Source organism: Plectropomus leopardus, chromosome 2, assembly GCF_008729295.1.
Source record: "Plectropomus leopardus isolate mb chromosome 2, YSFRI_Pleo_2.0, whole genome shotgun sequence".
Lineage (NCBI taxonomy): Eukaryota > Metazoa > Chordata > Actinopteri > Perciformes > Serranidae > Plectropomus > Plectropomus leopardus.
Window position 1 is genome coordinate 5,872,135 of NC_056464.1, and position 18,890 is coordinate 5,891,024.

Here is an 18,890-nt window from a genome sequence, read left to right on the forward strand (position 1 = left end):
TGCTGTCCAATAGCGTGAGGTTTCATCAGGCTCGCGAGGCGGGATTTAAGCAGAGCACGCGCTGCCAATGGCTTCTCGCGAGATTGTAGTTTACAGCTTGTTGACTTTCCGGCTGCTGAGGTGGTGCTGTCAGATTAGTAAACGGAGCAGGAGGCAAATGGCTAAAGTGGAGCTGACGCCGCTCAGACCATGGGACGACTTTTACCCCGGCTCGGAGAGATTCGCTAAACCAGACTTTAAAGATTTGGCCAAATGGAACAACAGAGTTGTCAGCAACTTGCTTTACTATCAAACCAATTATTTAGCTTTGGCCATCGCCGTTTTCCTGGTTGTCGGGTAAGTTAGATGCTAACATATGATATCAATACAGCAGTGTTTGTGTGGTAGATCCGAGCTTTATTTTCTTCACTTTTCAGGTTGTTCGTCGCCTTTTCTGCTGTAGTATTTTCGTTTCCAATGCCCTGTGAGTTGGATAAAGCCTGCTGTAGCGGATTAAAAATAGGGGCACAAACAGGATGTAGACTTTGCATTTGTGAAGAGGATGAATGGAGAGATACTGTGCCAGCTGTCATGTGATGCACTTAGGTACAGTTAGTGTGAACTGTCTTCTTACTCATCATCGAAACCAAAGTCAACAACTTTTATCCACTTTGTACCCCTCCTGCAAGAATATAACTCGCCTTTTTCATTAATTATTAATATACAAGTGATAAAACGCAAATATGATGATATGAGAGGCCCCTAAGATGTACATGTGTGCAAGCATGTTTCTAAAATTCATGGAAAAGGCGACTCATAAAATAAGAAATATGGAAGATATGCTTCATAAATGTGGATATACTGCCGTCATTATAATAACAGTAATCTAGTAGTCGTTATTTCTGTAATTTGCCTGCATCTATTTAACTTTTCTCTTCTTCCCCCTCTCTTTGGTTATTTATGTCTTTTAATATACTGTATATTTTGACTTTGATTGAAAACCGTCTTCATAATAAATTGCAAACTGAAAAGCTGAAAATGGTTTAAAAAATAACGTAAAAAAATAAGATGTACATGTGGGAGAGTAGACTGAAATGAAGAAAGACAAAAAGAGGTCTGCAATCAGTGCTGAGCCCTGACTCATACAGTACGCGTACCAAAATCAACATTTTTTTTAAATTGACAAACTAAACATATACAAAATATCAGGTAAAACTTACAGCAAAGTTAAGCAAAACAAACCAACAAACAAAAAACAATATATCTGAATTGAAGGAAAAATGCATATTCAAATGATAAAAATGATACCAACGAATAAACAGATGTTAAAAAAAATAGGTAAATAGATAAATAAAAAGCAAGAAACCAAAGAAAACATGTAAGGAGAAAAATAAACAAATAAACAGATGTACAAACATACACTTACACATCACATTTAGTCAGACGTTTTGGGGAAGAAAGAGGCATAATTTTCCAAAAGCTTGACACTTTTATTGTTTTTGATTAAGCTGAGTGACCCCAGAAGAGCTTTCAGTTCCAGCAGGAAAATACACACTTAGGAGTCGACTTAGAGAAATTCTGTTTGGGAATGAAAAATCTAAGCATTTAAAATAACAAAATTAATTAATTTTCTGGATTATCGTAATACCAAAATCAAGATTTCCACAGGTCTGAAATACAGCACTGATATAGATTACTGCAGAAGAACCAGTCTGTTATCTGATGAGGTCGATACGAGTTAAGTTAAAGTTTGATTCAATCAGATCAGGGAACAAGGGGTTAAATCTCTCATCTAGGGAGTATCTTGGCTTCAGTTGGCACTTTGTTCCATCTAAAGCCCAGCTTGCTAAAAATAGTAGTGCCCAGTCATGGTCTGTCTACTGACCGGTGTGATGACATATTGTTGCTATGGTTATGAATGTCTCATAAGCCCTTTGCTTAGTCAGCTGTTGAACAGCAGCTCGATCAGCTGACCCTGTACCTCTGAGGAGGTAGATCACCCACTATTGAGTCAGTCCTGACTCGTCAATCATAAAACTACACCAGCAAGGCTGGACTTTGGCATATTCAGTTTACTTGTTTCGTAAATGCTTATGTCATTGTTTGCCAGTTTGTAAACAGCTCGGCCACATGCTTTTGCATTGACCTCATCTGGACTATCAAACATGTTGAGGGTCTCCTTATATAGCGCTTCATCACTGAATTAGAACACAAAGGCATCAGAGCATTTTACACAACTGCAGTGCAATCTCACCTGAAGATTGTCCATAGCAGTTTTAGAGTGTTTCTTCATGAAGAAGCTCTTTTTGCTGTGTCGGCACATTCACTGTGTTTGTGCGTGTGTTCGTGCAGATGACAGCTTTTGACACAGTAATCAATATGAAGTCACATGTGGGGACATATCAGGTTTGTCACCTGTTGTAAAGTCATAAAAATAGAGGCAGAGAAAGCAGGTGTAGGACAGTGATACTCAGTTAGCGGGATGCCGGGTTACCCGATTATCATTTTTTTATTCATGATGAAGAGAAATTGATTCACACACTGTGAGTTTTTTTGTTGTTTGTTTTTAGATTGAATTTAAATAATTTGCCTGAGTGCATTTAAAAGCATCAACATATATCTTGTAAACCCTGATGTCCTCAAATCCAGTGGGAATGTATCAAAGATGATAATAATAACATGATACTGCAGACGGCACCTATTCATTCAAATGGAGCTGCTCGCCTGGTGCATACTCCAAAAACGTTTTCTAGCTTCTGAGATTACTTTTGCAATATGCCCCCGCGCCTCTCCCCCAGCTCACATTACAATAACGTATCCAAAGCAGAAGTATGTTTTGCAACAGAAATAACCATCAGTTAAATACGTATGCTTTATGATCCCCTAGATTAAACCAAGGTTGATTATTTTTAATAATCGGATCATTCGATTTACTCGAGTAATCGTTTCAGCTCTAGTCACAGTGCTCTGAACATTTCAAAATTAGGTGCGTGAATGGGACCGTTCAATGTCGGTGGAAAAGGAGTGTTAATTAATGAGACAGGCCACACTAGCTGAGGTCATGAACTTGGTGATGACATCACCAGAGTCATGCCTGTCAATCCAGTTCAGTCTAATTATGTGTCACATGAAATCATCTGAATACAGTTCCAGTAAAATGTAGCACATATATATATATATATATATATATATATATATATATATATATATATATATATATATTATATATATATATATATATATAAACTTACTGTGATGTAAATGACTGCAGTGTTTCCCACATTACATTTTTACGGGTCCTTGAACGTAGCACAGGCGGAACTCATCTTGAGTTCTTTATTTTTCCCTCAGCAGTAGTGTAAATCGGGTCGCTAATTGATCTGTCAATCTGGTCAGAGCAAATCTGATCAGATCAATAGATGAGAGGAGCAGGTGCTGCAGAGGCAAAAATGCAAACTTTTTGACTAAGCATGGTTAATTTTTAAGTTTGACTTTCACTGCACCTGACAATTATTTTCTTCATGAATCAGTTAAACTTGCCAATGAAAGTGTTAGAAAGTGGAAAAAAAAAAAAAAAATCAAATTATAAATTTTCCATACCCGAGGGGCACCTTTTAATTATTCATTTATCCTAAGATCAGCTCAAAACCCAAAGATTTTAACTTTACTATCACATGATAAAGCAAAGCAGCAAATCCTAGTATTTTTGCTAAGAAAAATACTCATACATTCATCTGTGGTCCTGTCCCACTTGTACTTTATGATATGTGTGTCTTGTTGTTGTTGTATTAACAACATGTAACCACTTGGTGGAGCCAGTGACCACACGACCACACACACACACACACACACACACACACACACACACACACACACACTGCTCCAGTTGTGTGAGAGCAGTTTTGCACTGACCCGTCTGCTGTCATGTGTGTTGTGTTGCTGCCCTGCAGGTTCCTGAACCCTCTGGGGATGTTCACCGCCATGGCCGTAGTGTCGGCCGTCTTCCTGGGTTCAGTGTGGGCCGGAGAGAACAGAGCTGTGATCAACAACTTTAAGAGGCAGAATCCCACGGCGTTTGTGATGGCGGTCATGGTGGCCAGCTACTTGTTAATTTCGATGCTGGGGAGCGTCATGGTGTTTATGTCTGCAATCACTTTACCTCTGGCTTGTAAGTTCAAGATGATAATGTTCTTCACAATAAAGAGAATTTTTATCATATTTTAATAGGCTTTATTTTTGGCAAAAGTAAATGGACTAATATAAATCTATTAGCTGATTAAATAAAGTTTATGACATAGTAGATATCTAGTAAGTATTGTGATCAGTGCATTTGAAGTATGAAATGAACCTCAGGCAACGCACTTTGTTCAAAATCAATAAAACATGTTTTGGATTGAACTCTGAGATACTCAGAGACTGATGTTCTTATAGTCTGACATGAACAGCAGTTTATAGTTTTGTTTTTGCCAAACATTGAAAACACTAACAGTCGCTTTCCCATCTGCTTCTCAGTGATATTTGCACATGCCTCCTTTCGCCTGCGCAACATGAAGAACAAACTGGAGAACAAGATAGAAGGAGCTGGACTCAAGAGGTCACCCATGGGCATTTTACTGGAGGCTCTGGGTCAGCAGGAGGAGAACTTTCAAAAGATCCAGACATTTCTGGAGGGAAAACTGAAAGAGTGATTGGACTTCATGCACACGTGTTCTTCTGACTTCTTTTATTCTTGGGTTATTTGTGCACGTCTAAACCTCTTAAAGTTTGTCTCGTACACAATGCATTCGACCGTGTGTGTGTTTTGGAAAGGCAGCTTGTCATCTGAAGGGCTTTTATTAATACCTCAGGGTATCTGTCACTCCACCCAGAACTTGTCAGGGCACTTTTCTTAAAGAGCGATGAGAGCTCCTCACATCTCTGCTATGCAATGTGTCAGTGTTGCTGTGCAGCACAGCTGCAGACAGTATGAAATCTGTGTTTAATGAATCTCAGAAACAGCCGTCGCTCCTGCAAGTTTACGTTCAGATCAAATTGTGAAAACAAATGCAAGTGTTGATTTATAACAAAGAAGAAAAAATACTCACCAAAGACTGGACTGTGTCGGGTTTTTCTTAATCCAAAAGTTTACTCTAAAATCAGTGTGTGGGATTTGATGGAATATATTGTCAGAGATGGAACATGAACAACATGAACATTTTTATTTTTTTTTTTACCAGTGTAAGTCCCTACGTCCCTTTATTTTGGAGAGGAAGAGACCACTGCAAATTAATTAGCTCCCAGTAAAAACCTCCTGAACGGCTTGATCAGAACAAACGTGAGCACACATTAGCAGGTGCTCAGCCAGCCAACGTCGGAGAAACACTGGCATGTGAAACTGCTTCATTTATTTATTTTTTTAATACAGTTTCAATCCCCGCATCCCTATATTTTGGAGAGGAAAAGACCTTCAAAAATAAATTTGCTCCATGTAAAAACCCCCAGAACATCTGAATCTTAAGTTGAAAAAGTTGAACATACTTCAGCCTGTGCTTGGCTCAGGACCTGTCTCCAATATGCCAAAAAGCCTCAAAGAAACACTTGATTTATACTGTGAAACTTTTTTTCAGTGTTTTTACTGATTTAAAACACTTGGTCTATTTCTTTTGGAGAGGAGGAGACCTCTGCAGATATTTGTCTCCCTGTACAAAAAAACCTGAACACTGAAGGAATTTGAACCGGGAGAACTTTCATCAACCTGCAGCCTGTGCCACTAGATGCCACTAATCCGTCTAAATCCAGAGACCTTAAATTTGCGTTTGAAGCTAACCCACCATATGCTCATGCAGATCAAAGCACTATTTTGTCTTGAACTTTGAGATACATGTGAGTCCAAACACTGATCACTGTGTCAATTTTTAAAAGGGAGACATCAAAGGAGTGTTAGGTCCCAACCCACGGCCATCAGTATTCCTCCTGCACCTCGGACTGTTTAATCCTGACGGTGCCCCCTGGGTGATGGATTGGCTAACTTCACTCTCCTCTCCACTTACCCCAAAGCTAATCAATGGGCTGCAGTAGATTATAGCGTGGAGCGCTGACGGAGTGGATTCATCTGCGGTCACTCTCCAAACTCAGTCGCTGTGTCAGCTACTTCAGCTGTTTTTTTTTTCTTGATTGGGTTCCATTTGAAATTGACTGCAGATAAGGAGAATCCAACACAATGCTCTGTTATTTAGTTTTAAGTGGCAGCGTGTGAGGATTGAGGGAAGCAAAGATAAGAATGATCAGCAGAGGAATCACTTTATAGTGCTGCTTTGAAAACAAAGTGTTAGCCCTCCACTCCAGGCGGCATCACTTATCCAGGAGGCATGCGTGGCATTTTTTTAAACGAACACTTCCAATGACCTCTGTGCACTCAGGTGTAACAGTATTCTAGTGGCTTTCTGCTTTAACTTTGACTTGAACTACAACGCTTTCCCCCACACCGCCCTGCTACAGTACTGATTTATGTCCTCTCCCGCGGCGTCTCATCTCTATCCACATTGTGCAACTTGGAGGAGTGAACACAAGCACTGGTGGCAATAAACTCAAGTAAAGTCATGTCTCCGAGGGCACAGAGGAGGGCCTTGTTCAGACGCAGCTGCTGGTAAGGATCCTACCACCATGCGTGTGCTGCTGCTGCACACCCAACAGATGTGTGTCTTTGGTGCTGATGTGTAATCCAGGAGAGGAAAACAACAATTATCTTCTCTTGTTTTTTTGTTTTTTTTAAACACTTAACCCTTTGAGACCAGAGCGAATCAACTTGATTTAAAGAATAAATGACCCAAAAATTAGCAAAAAGTAAGTAAAAAGTAAAAGATTACCTGAAATTTGAATGAATAAATAAATACATTTTTTTAAGTTAAAAAAAGAATAGGAAAAGTTCTTAAAATTCAAAGAATTCGTAACAAAATATTGAAAATGTAATTATGATAATTATAAATATAGGTTTTCCCTAGTTTTTCTTTTTTCATTTTTCCACAGATATTTTTTTTTTCTTGCTTTTACTTTTTTTCCTTGGACATTTTTTCCTTGCTTTTATTTTCTTCCCAAGATATTTTTACCCTTGCATTTTTCTTTTTTCCCCAAAACATTTTTTGCCTGCTTTTTTCTTTTTTCCCTAAACTATTTTCCCAAGTGCTCATTGCCTTATTCCCCCCATGTTTTTGAATGATATCGCACCCATTTGCTCAGGGTTTAAAGGTTTAAATACTTGTGGAAGGTGTCTGAGGGAAGAAAAAAATTATGTAGCTCCAGGTTTCAAAGGGTTAACTAACTTTTCATTTTGAAATAACGGCCTCTGGAGGTAATCTTCAGTGAGGCAACAGGAGTGACAAAAACGAACCGTGTACTGTTTTTGCTTGAGCTGCTAAGTAACAGCACAGTCCTCCCTGTTTAGGCGTTGGACTTGCAACATGTGCCTGCTGTTTAGACTCCACAACACAAAGGCGTGGTGGGTCATGAAGTGCACTCTATGTTGTCTGGTAGTGCACGCTTTGACGGCACGCCGGCTTTGCGTTGACCCCTCTATCCCCTCGGTTTGCCTGAGAGGCTTTGAGGTTTGGCTGGCCAAGCTGGTTAGCCAGCCTCATAACTCAAAGAGCCTGTCAGTCAGTCAGCAGATCTGGCTGCTTGGGACCAGCTGATCATGTGACACGTTAACAATGACTCGTCAAGACCATTTCAGTCTGCTGTAAACTTATGTGAAGCGCCTCAACCTTCCTGTGCACCCCTGCAGCTTTCACTGCCTTTTCCATAGAAGGTCATCTGTGTTAGCCCATGTGACCGGCCCGCTAATCCAACTATTCCCCCCTCATAACCTGTCAGAGCCATTACTCCCTGGATCAAGGTAAGTGTGCTGATCCTGCAGAGGCCACGGCACAACAGTCACTTTAATCTGAGTCTGGCTATGACGGGGCTGACATGTGTGACACTGCTCTGCTTTATGGGTATTGTTTTGAAATATGCATTACTAGTGCTGATATGATGTTTCATTGCTGATACCAAAATTATTTTTTTAATATCTTACTTTGAAAATCTACAAAAACCTTTTTGCAATTAACCAAAAATTCTCAGTGCTAATACTGAAACATACAGCTGCATAATAACTTAATGCAGGTGGCAGAACTGATTTAAATTAAATTAATTCAAAACAGCATTAAGGTTTTTTACTCATTTTTTATCCATTTTTTTTTAACACGAAAGCTAATGTCACCCTGGTTCCCTTGTGAAAAAGCCTATGGGATTTTTCCATTGGATTTTGGATTATTGCAGAAAATAACTTCTGTGGTAAACACATTTTTATAACATTTACGCATTTTGTTCAGCGAGATAATCTTCACAAATGAACGCCACTTTTAGGATTTTTTAAGCCTAATAGCAATTGGCAGAAGTAAAAAGATAATGTTAGGCTTTAAACCAGCTACACTATTGTTGCACGACTTAACATCGCCACCATAACAATGCTATAAAACCATATTCCGTGTGTTGATGTTCTGTAGCCTCACTTAGCCACTTGTTAGCAACTGCATTTTTTAAGCACAAAAGCATCAGAGTTCGCATGTGGGGTATTTACTGACATATTTGATGTCATAGAAAAAAATGCTTGTGTTAACCACAGAACTTATTTTTAGGGATCCTACCAAAAAAACATTGGCTTTGAGACAAGGTAAATGGGAACCTTGAAATGCTAACTAATTTCTAGGTTTAAGGACTCATTACTGGGGCACTGTCTTATATGACCTTATAAATCTGTGGCTAAATTAGATTATGTAGTTAGATTATTATCATTGTCCACTTTATGAATTTATGTGCAATAGTCAGTCACCTGAGGGAAATATCTTACTCTTTAGCTGCTAAAAGCGACACTATGCGGCACCTCCAGGATGTAAGTTCTGAACATGAAGGAACCTGGCCTGGTGACTCTACTTTGTATGCCATATGTTATATTCCTTGTTTATGTATTTATGTATTTTTGTATTACAGTATATTGTGCAGTCTGCAGTTTCTGTTTACTATGATGTACAGCAGTTACTTTACGTGAATAAAAATACAGAAACAATTCCCATGGCAGTGTGTGTGTGTGTGTGTGTGTGTGTTAAGTGTTATGTGAAATCTTGTACTGTTGAAATTTCATTTTGATAGACAAAAGCATTCAAATAGCTGGACAAAAACATTTTAGTAGGCTATAGTACTATAACCATTCAGTGTCAATGAAGAAACACACCCAGAGTGAAATCTGGATGTGAGGGATATTTTCATCTAAACATTTGAACTTGACCAGCATTGTTTATACAATGCTAAAGAATTTTTCTTTTTTGGAGCAATGACTTTTCCTGTGAGAAAATGATTTCGTTTTCAAGCAGGAATTAACTGTTTTGGGTGTGATATGACCTTTTTCCAGGTGGGCTGATGTGTTATGCTGAACCATATCAAGGCTATTTTGGCACCGGGAGCTTTGAGAATGTTATTTCTGTTTCAAGAAAGAAATTAAAAGTAAATTCTAATAAAACCTTGGTACAGCGTTAAAGGCAGGAATCCATTTCTATGAAAGTTGTCCCAGAAAACAACACCTGAAGGACATGGGTTGCAGTTTGGGGGAACTAACAAAACACTGCATATGTCCAAAAGGCTGAAAGCTAAATCTGGCTGTTTGGTTTCTAAAAGGTGGTGTGGGAATGACACTCCCCGCAGATATCCACCGATTCTATCAAAATGAGAGACAAATTAAAAAAACAGGTCCCACAACCAGAGTAAAATGGGAGTCAGTGAACAGGGGGGAAACAAAAGTAACACACAAATAAAGAATCACACTTCCAACACACACTCAACTCAGATTTCCACACAAAACAAAAAACACAGAAAGCCAACTGCAGGTGTTGACTCTCTGAAGACACACAACCAACTGAGCAGAGAAAAGCCAACCTCCCTGTATAACCTCCCAGCAGCGGACTGCAGCAGCTGAGGAGAACATCACAGCTGCACACAATAGCTCCTGATTAGCAAAGAAACCTGGGACCTGGATTTTGGATCTCTGTGGATCTCTGACCATAACAGAAGCACATAAAGCCACTTGGGTGGAATACACACAAAAGTCATCAGTTCTGGCAAACACTTTTCTACTGCAAAACACACCTTGAGAATGGCTTAAAAATGAATCGCTGATAAATCACAAATTACATCCCTGTGACTACTATAATGTATTGCATCCATATCTGTTGCACATATTGAAAACATCTATGCACGTTAGATTAAATGTGCGTGGTAACTGGTAACATTAGCATAGTATAAATCACAAACATAGAACTGTGTGGTTTCATACTCACTGGAAAAAAGTTGCCTTAAATTTGTGATTTCCAACTGGTGGGTCACTGATGAATTCAGTTGATTCTTGCAGTGAGTTTTATGTCTTGGTGTTCTAAGCTAACACGTTTACATTTTGTGAACAGCCTTCAGTGTTTAATGAATTATTCTAAAAAAGAAGTACAGATTTTTTCTTGGTTTGTTTCTTTAGATTTCCACTTGTTCTTGCAATTTCATTGCAAAAACAAAAAACAAACAGCTAAAAACATTGCAACATGCATTGCAATTTTTTTTTTTAGAAAAAGCTGCCTTCTAATTGTGACTATTTATATTAGCTGGTTGCAAGCTCTGTCCTCTCAACAATTCCAAAAAAAAAAAAAGTTGCCTGCTGCGGATAAAAATGAGTGGTGAAACTGAACCAAAAAGTTGTGGACCGCAAATCCAAAATACACGGAAGCCCTAAGTGACCATACATACATCTTTTTTTTTTCTTTAATTTTCCCAAGATAGTGGGATCATTTTCTCAAGATAGTGAAACTGTGTTTTTCTGGGATAGCGACATAATGAATTTAAGGTCTCCAGATTACAAAACAATACCGTCATAGTAAGCTATTGATTTAAATAATTTAATTGAAACATCATAAAGTGAAGCAATGTCAGGAGTGGTAGGATATTGACCACCGCAGTCATCTACAATATTGATTAGAGCAACTTTGACTTGGGAATCAAAAAATGAAACAAGACCAGATGTTTTATGACAGCTTTTGGAAATCTTTTTTTAATTCACTGTTATGGATCAAAACATGCCAAAAACATATTCAGATTTGAGCCCTGAGCTGCTGTTCATATCAGAGTTTTGTGTGTGGTGTGTTTAACGAGGGCAAAGTACACAGGAGCCTTTTTGTTTATGTAGTGGAGTGTCAGCTGGAGCAGCTCGGCCTGATGTCTGGCTGCAGCTGGTGTGAAGCAGCAGAGACGGAGGGAGACAGCTGGATCCAAAGCGCTCCCCCTCTCACACCGCCTCGGGTAAAAAGCAGAGGAGCTGGAAGTGTCTGAGACCTCCTCTGAGTGGAGCAGAGCCGCTCAACTGTGGCCTTCATAAAGAGGCAAGCAGAGGCAGGATCCTTGTGCTGTGGTGGGAAACGTGTCCCGGCTCAGAAAGGAAGGAAAGGAAAGGAGGTGAAGGGTTAAAGCACAATCTGCGGGGGAGGCATACATGTGTACAGCAGACTTCTCTGACAGGGAGGGCTGGGTGCCATAAACACTGGCTTGTCATTCACAGGGGAGGGCAGAAGAACAGGTTATAGCCCATAATGGGTGTGACAGCTTTAAAATACTGGTTTGGTCGGTTTACGGCATAAGGACACAGAAAAACCAGCTCGGCGACACAGCGGGCGGTGGGAACACGCAGCAGAGCGACACAGCTCTGCAGCAGGAGAGCGTGTCTAAAAGCAAAATTCAGAATTCCCTCTCATCGTGACTGATTGCAGCTCTGCAGGCATTCTTACAAGCTCAAAAAACAACAAAAAACAGCACTGTAGCCGGTACTCTGCGGTTATCTTTCCAACTATAATCTGCCTCCTTGAATGCACCGCAGACCAGTTACATGTTGGGAATGTATTTTATGTGCTTCAGTTGACCAAGACAGCCGTCCTCAGCCATTGTGACAAAGCCTGCTCATGCAGCAATAAAATGTAAATGAGAGACTTGAGGTTGTTTTCCTCTGTGAGTGGTGACACTGTACTTTCTTTAAAACTCCATTGCATTAATTGAAAAGACAGAACAGACATTCCATTAGCCGATTTAATGGATTTAGGTTTAAATCCCGTTTTCTTGCACTCAGATGGATGAGATTGAAGTTTCCCTGAGAGGTTTTTAAGTCTGTATAGCAGGGATGCTCCAAATGTGACATTCTGGGCCGATACTTAAAATAACAAATTGGCTGATTGCCAGCACTTAAGTTTTTTTTTTTGTTTTGTTGTTTTTGTTATTTATTTTACCTTTTGTGCCAGGAAAACAAAGATACCTGCATAATTTAAAAAAAAATAAGGGATCTGTTTTAATTCTTTGAAGCCTGAGTAAATTGGTTTGATTTATTTCAAGAGCATGGGGAGGAAACAATCAGCAATTTAATAAGACATTGCCCAAAAGATTTGAAAAAAAAGTTTAAAAAAAAGAAAAAAAAAATGACCTGAAAATAAGCAAAAGAAAATCGCATAAAAGGATGCCTAATATAAAGTTATTTTATATATTTAATTTAATTTTTTCCCTGTGATATATTTTTAAATTATTGTAAATATAGTTTTCTGTTCGATTTTTTCCTTTTGGGGGGTAATTTTCTAATAAAACTATTTTTTGGGACATCTCTTACCAGTTTGTCATTGCCTTTTTGTGTTTGTGTTCAAAAGAAATCAAACCAATTTTACAGGTTTTAAAAGGGTTAAAAACTTCATTACATTATCTTTAAATAAGCATAAATGTATTTAACAACTCTCTTTAAATAAAGCTACTGCTTCAAAAGCCTTTCTATATTATAATTTCCTGTCTAATAGCTTTTTTATGTTGCTGTAAAAAACATCATATTCCTCCTTCGAACAACCAAGTTTCTCCCCCAAATTTAAATTTCACAAGATTACACGTGAACACATCATGATAACATTATAATTTACTTTCACTCAATATTCATTTTTACTTAACAGAACTTAAAAGCATCATAATGTAACTCTATGAAGCCTGCTCCCAGCTTTCTCATGGGAAACAGGGTGCGTTCCCTGACTCACTGATAGCAACTTTACTGAGTCCCTTTGTCCCAAAGGCATCCTGAATAGGGCTGCAAATTGTAAGAACTTTCCTTAATTAATTGGTAAAATGAATTTGAAAAAAAACATAAAAGCTTTACTTGTTTCAAAAAACACCATATACGTTTTACACTCATTTAAAGCTCATAGCAGCATATTGCATGTTTTTGAGCATTTCATAACCTGCACGTGGTACAACAGGAAAACACTGACCACTGCATAGGTAAATCTGACCTTATTTTACCTTATTATCAGGTGATGGCAGTCAACAAGGGGAATATCAACTGATAGCGATTTTCGACCAATAAATCGGCGCATCCCTTCTACTATTCTTATCAATAAATATGATCTGCAAACTGAACTAATTCAAATGCTGATTTTTTTTTATTCAAACAGATGCAATTATACAAATTACTAAGAACCAGCTTAACAACAATTGCTTACTATATATTACATGCTTTTCAAATACATAAAAATGCTCTAAAAAAAAAAAAAAAAAAAGACGGAACCAGTGTATTTACAATACCAACATTTACATACAGCTTCATTCTCTTGAGAGAAATTGGGAGCACCAGTCCATGATTTCCAGCATGGATAAAATAACCATGTTCAAATATAACAAAACAAAAGTGGATCTTCTGTCTTCCTGCAGATGTGGCAGTGATATCAAAGTTGGTGACTTCCAGTAATACTCAAATGGTGACAGAAGTACTTGGCTCAGTTGTATTGTAAGTACTGACAGTGAGACATATTGAATACTTTGTAGATGACAAACCGGAGCACAGTGTGGTAGTTCCGAGCTACGCTGTGATAAAACTGGTGACTGCAGAATGTTCTAGGAAGTAGCCATCTCTGAGACTCATTTTTAATGAGTTCAATCCTTCATTTCGATAATGTCCTTATCAATCTTTGTCCAATCCTTCATGGTTACAGTGTTTGTACGTGTGTGTGGCAGAGTGTTGTTCATCACGGCTCAGTATCTGCTCGCAGAGACGTCCTCGTCCTTGCGTCTCTACAGAGAAACACGGTTTAGTTCCCTTTGGCTATACCGCACAGTCCACAGCAGGTCCTGGTATAGTTTCAGTGCATAAGTGCCATCACCACAAACACTCGCAATCCAGACATGAAGACGCTCCGTGGGTTTTTTTTGTTAAGGTTTAAATCGAGGTTGTGGGTCATTTTGGCGAATGTGAGAGAATTTCCCTTACGCGCTGAATCCCACAGAGGCAAAGTTCCTTCATTCTTTGGATCCTCTTGAAAAACAGGTAAGTGCAGTCTAAGGCACAGTGACACCTTGTCAAGGTGACAAATTCATACAGCACCATGACACACAGGCAACTACACTATTGTTCCAGGTTTTGAGTCCTCGTGCCAGTAAATCTGGTCCTCCGGCTCCAGGTTAGTGTGCATTTGGTTACTGGTGTGAGAGTCCATTTGGCTGACGTCTATGTAGGATCTGTGTCAAACACACAACATTGAAACACATTAGACAGGATGGCATATTGGACGTAGCTTCAGACGGGTTAACCATGAGTTCAGAATGATTTGACCGTGGGCTGTCAAAAGCATCCCGTCATATTTCAGCTTTGTTGTGCTGAGATCTAGAAACTAAACTGGAAGAAATACAAGAGACATTGAGCCTGTTTACACCTGGTATTAACATGCGTTTAGGTGATCTGAACACACGTGGACAACAGAGACATATTGCTGTTCAGACCTCTGCCTATCATACAGTAAATCTCTGGCTGACCACATTTGTTTAAATTCTGTCACTGTCTGCATTACTTATGTTAGAAAGTCACAGTTATTAGGTCTACACTCTCCCAAGATGCTTGCAAGCATGTTAGCAGCTGTGATGGCACAGCTGGAGATATCACTGTAAGCAGAATTCAACACATCCTTTTGTCCAACTCATCCTAAAATGGGCAAGTTATCAAGTGTTGCGCTGTGTCGCGCTGTCACCAGAACTACCACCGCCTCCTGCACTGATGACGTTATCCTTGTCGGGGACGCATCAGCGTTTACTCGGACTGGGCGATATGGCTTCAAAATAACATTGTGATAGTTTATGCTACACTGCGATTCATGATATGTATATCAATATTTCAAAACCTCCTCTAAACTAGAAGACTACGAAAGTGACTACAGTGACAATTAAGTTAAATTAAGTATTTTAACAATAAAATTAAACAATGAACTGTGATAATTATATGGAGTATTGATATAATCAAGTTAAATGAAGTACTGTTGTAATAAATATAAAAGAAGTACATTTCTAACAGTTAAATAAAGTACTGCTCTAAAATAATGTTATAATAAAAGAAGTATTGTTATAATAAAATTAAACAAAATACTGTTATAATTAGATAAATCAAAGAGGAGCCACTGACGCTTTTATTTTGAAGCAAACGGCTAATTGAAATTGGTGATGTGTTTGCTGTGAGCTTGAAGCTACTTGTCAACAGTTGGTTAATACAAAGAATATATTTAATGTATCGCAAACCCCTAGCGTTTACATTTCAAAAGATATGTGGTAACACTTAATCCAATCACCCAAGACGCATGTTAATAGCAGTTATATACAGGCTCATTCATATATTGAGTTACCTCGTGTGTTTCAGGCTCACTAATGTCAGTAAACCCAGGGTCAAACATTCTCACCCAACAAAACAGCAGATGCACACAAACATTATACACACACGCGAATAGCTTTCAAATGCGACAATATTCAGCGGTCACATTTTCTTCCTCTGCCACACGAGTGCTCCCCCACCACCACAACACACCCAGAATAAACAGCCAAAATCACGCAGAGTGACATGAAATGATTTGGAGCTTTCACCATCACCATGATAACCATGTGGGCAAGTTTTTACGTTCTCGTCTCTCACCCTTTCTTCTGTGCTGTGACTGATTACTGGGGGGGGAGGGGGTTAATTTTTCCTGGTCAGTAGCAAAGGCAACAGCACCGCGCCTCTCTAAAGGCCCCACAGGGCACGCCATCCTATCACAGCTCCGCCACTGAAACTCTGGGGGACATCTGCGCATGAGAGGGGGGGGGCAAAGGTCAGGGGTGAGTGGCAGCACATGGGCAGGGAACCTCTGTGTGGGCCGAGAGGAAGGCAAACAGCAGAGGAAAAACAAACAATGGCGAGGCACACTGCAGAGAAATGTGACCACTGGATGACAATATGCCAGCTGGAGGAGGAAGTAGAGCAGCCATGTTTGTTTTTTTTTTTTGAAGAAGCCATGCAGTTACCTTCTCATACATAACAATGACATATCAAACATCTCAAAAATGCACTTCAAAACATCGACAAGCAGACTAAGGAGTCATGGTGCACACAAACTGAAAGAAGCAGAAGCACAGGCTCCGGCCGGCGCTGTTACTTACTATGAGCTACCTTTAGTAAAGGACACCTTACTGTGCCTGTGCCCTCTGGAGGATTGTGGCTGCGCAGGGCTGGAGGCCACCTGCCTGACCCGAACACCCGGGGAAAAGGAGGAGGAGGGGAAGGAAGAGGAGGGCAGGGAGGAAGTGGAGGAGGAAGAACTAGCGGGGAAAAAGGCACAGCGCCTCTGGCCATCAGGGCTGTGCCAGGAGCCCTTTAAAAGCTGGGAGGCGCCATATCTATAAGAGAGCAGGGGCCAGTGGACAGTTAAGGAGGAGAGCAGTCTTAAGCTCTGAGGAAGAACCAACTGCTGGCTGCACAGATCCTATAATCCTACTGCTACACCACACTGTCATCTAAGCTGATGGCAGTTCTCTTATTTCTTAACTTAAGGGTGAAGTTGAAGAAAAGGTAACATTAGCTACACGTCAGTCCACAGTATTGTTGCGTGTCAGGGATAACTAAACAAAACAGCAGCTTATATGTTCTGCAGCATCCATTCTAGGTAATTAAACAGTAGCGCTTAGCCCTGGGGATAAGGAGGATCAGTGAGTGACTTATTGGATAAGGAGCTGAGTTGAGGCCAAGTTTTTTTTCTCACCTGTTGTGGGCGGAGTGGCTGTAGGGGGTGGTAGTGTAGGAGTAGGACTGCGGCGCGTGCATGGGCATGTTGTATTCCGACATAGCACCACCACTCATGTGGCTGTGCCAGTTTGCACTGGAGGACACCGAGGACACTGGAGAAAAAAACAATGAAAAACAGTACAAGTCAGCAGCTGACCCACCTACATGTGAGACCACGGTCAACAACATAATGCACTAGAAGCTGTAGCGCCTGAGCCATACTGCCTGCATGTGCATCCCGGAACTGGATGTGTTTTTTTTTTTTTTTTTTTTAAATTTCAGCATCCTTGTAAACAGTTAAGTGCAACCACACTGTCGGCATGAGCAGCCATGTTCAGGCGCTACTTGGCTGCTGCTCAGCAGCAACACACTTGTTTTTTTCTGTGTGACACACACAGTTTTCAGCAAAAATAGATGGTGAAAATGGTCTTTTCATAATTATTTTGACTCTATATCACCTGAAAGACATCCTGAGACATGAAGAAATACAAATATATCTGTTTTACTCAATCATCCCTTTTCCCTTTTTTAGTATAAAAGCAACATCTCTGTCAACAGAATCCCTTAAGATGTTGACAAAAGGCATTTTACTGTGAAACATTTACAAGACCGTCTTGTTGACATTCAGGAGCGTACACAACTTCCTAAATGAGTGAAGTATGTGCTTTTAATTTTGGAAATGCAGTACTTTTAACAGTCTGAAGCTCTGCAGCAGCGCTGCAGCAACAATGCTGCCAGTGCGGACATCACTAGTGTGCAGGCTGCAGATGTTCCGTAAGGTTGCTATCATGCTCTGCTCACGTAAGCAGTGTGGCCTGGGCGTAATACACGGTGCAGCAGTCTAACCTGAGGAGTAGGCAATGTTCCTGTTGTTGTGGCTGTAGGGTGAGGGCATGGTCTGGTAGCCCAGGCTCTGCTGGGAGCCTCTGTCGTAGTCGTAGTTGTATGCCGCCTGTTTGTGTGCGGCGTTGCGATGGTACCATCCTCTCAGGTGTTCAGCCACCAAAGCCTTCTGGATGTTCTTGCCGACCTGCTCGTTGCTGCGGGGCACCTGGCGGTTCCTGGGTGGCCGCAGCGTGGCGTACGGGTTCTGTGACATGCCGTCTATTTCATCGTTACTGTAGTGACTGTGCATGTCGTGACTGTGATAAGCAGCCGTGGCGTGGTGATATGAAGGATTGACGTTGTAGTGTCCCTCCATTTCGTTTTCGTACATGTAGACTCCGTTGGAGTAAGGCTCAGGTTCTGCGTAGCTGGGATAACCTGTCACATAGTAGGCTGTCGTGGTGGGTCTGGCCCGTGGCTGGTAGGCGTAGCAGCGGGTGTCTGGCTGAGCCAGGTTAGGCATGCTGCCTGTGTTGGCGTACATGTCTTTTCTGTGGCGGCCGCGAGCTCTGCGCCTGTGGGTGTGGTTACCGGGGGCGCTGTACTCAACGCTGGACTGGCTTGTGTAGGAGGAGCCGTCATCGAGGACCTCAGTGCTGTTGCTGCGTCGGGCTGGGGAGAAGGTGAATGTTGGCACGGTAAGTTCGTTCTCTGTCAGGAGCTGAGACTGGGACTCCAGACTGCCGCTGCGCTGGCGCAGATGTTGTGGAGCATCCTCTGATCTACAAGTGAAAAAAACACAAATTTTAAAACCTGTTCTCCTTTAAACAAATATGGAAAGAATCCAATTTTCTTCAGATCTGTCCATGTGTTCCTACATGCTGTTTTTTTAGGGCTGCAACTATTATTTTCATTATTGAACAGGGTCTCTCACACATTCATTTATTTA

The 18,890-nt window shown here is 40.5% G+C and overlaps 2 protein-coding genes across 2 annotated transcripts in view; one reads left to right on the forward strand and one right to left on the reverse strand.

The window, feature by feature from the left end:
• The first annotated feature begins 111 nt into the window (after window positions 1–111).
• arl6ip5a (ADP-ribosylation factor-like 6 interacting protein 5a) lies at window positions 112–5,067 on the forward strand. Its single transcript, XM_042496690.1, has 3 exons — window positions 112–336; window positions 3,930–4,147; window positions 4,492–5,067. Exons 1-3 carry the CDS (start codon window positions 158–160, stop codon window positions 4,665–4,667), a joined length of 573 nt encoding a protein of 190 aa, XP_042352624.1. The 5' UTR covers window positions 112–157; the 3' UTR covers window positions 4,668–5,067.
• A 10,930-nt stretch (window positions 5,068–15,997) lies between these two features.
• LOC121952402 (FERM domain-containing protein 4B-like) overlaps window positions 15,998–18,890 on the reverse strand; it is a 29,963-nt gene continuing 27,070 nt past the window's right edge. Inside the window, exons 20-23 of the mRNA XM_042499059.1 lie at window positions 17,963–18,723; window positions 17,094–17,229; window positions 16,505–16,731; window positions 15,998–16,140 (exon numbers count right to left, since the gene is read on the reverse strand). Coding sequence (XP_042354993.1) covers window positions 16,079–16,140; window positions 16,505–16,731; window positions 17,094–17,229; window positions 17,963–18,723 — 1,186 coding nt within the window. The 3' untranslated portion in view covers window positions 15,998–16,078. The remainder of the gene's footprint in view (window positions 16,141–16,504; window positions 16,732–17,093; window positions 17,230–17,962; window positions 18,724–18,890) is intronic.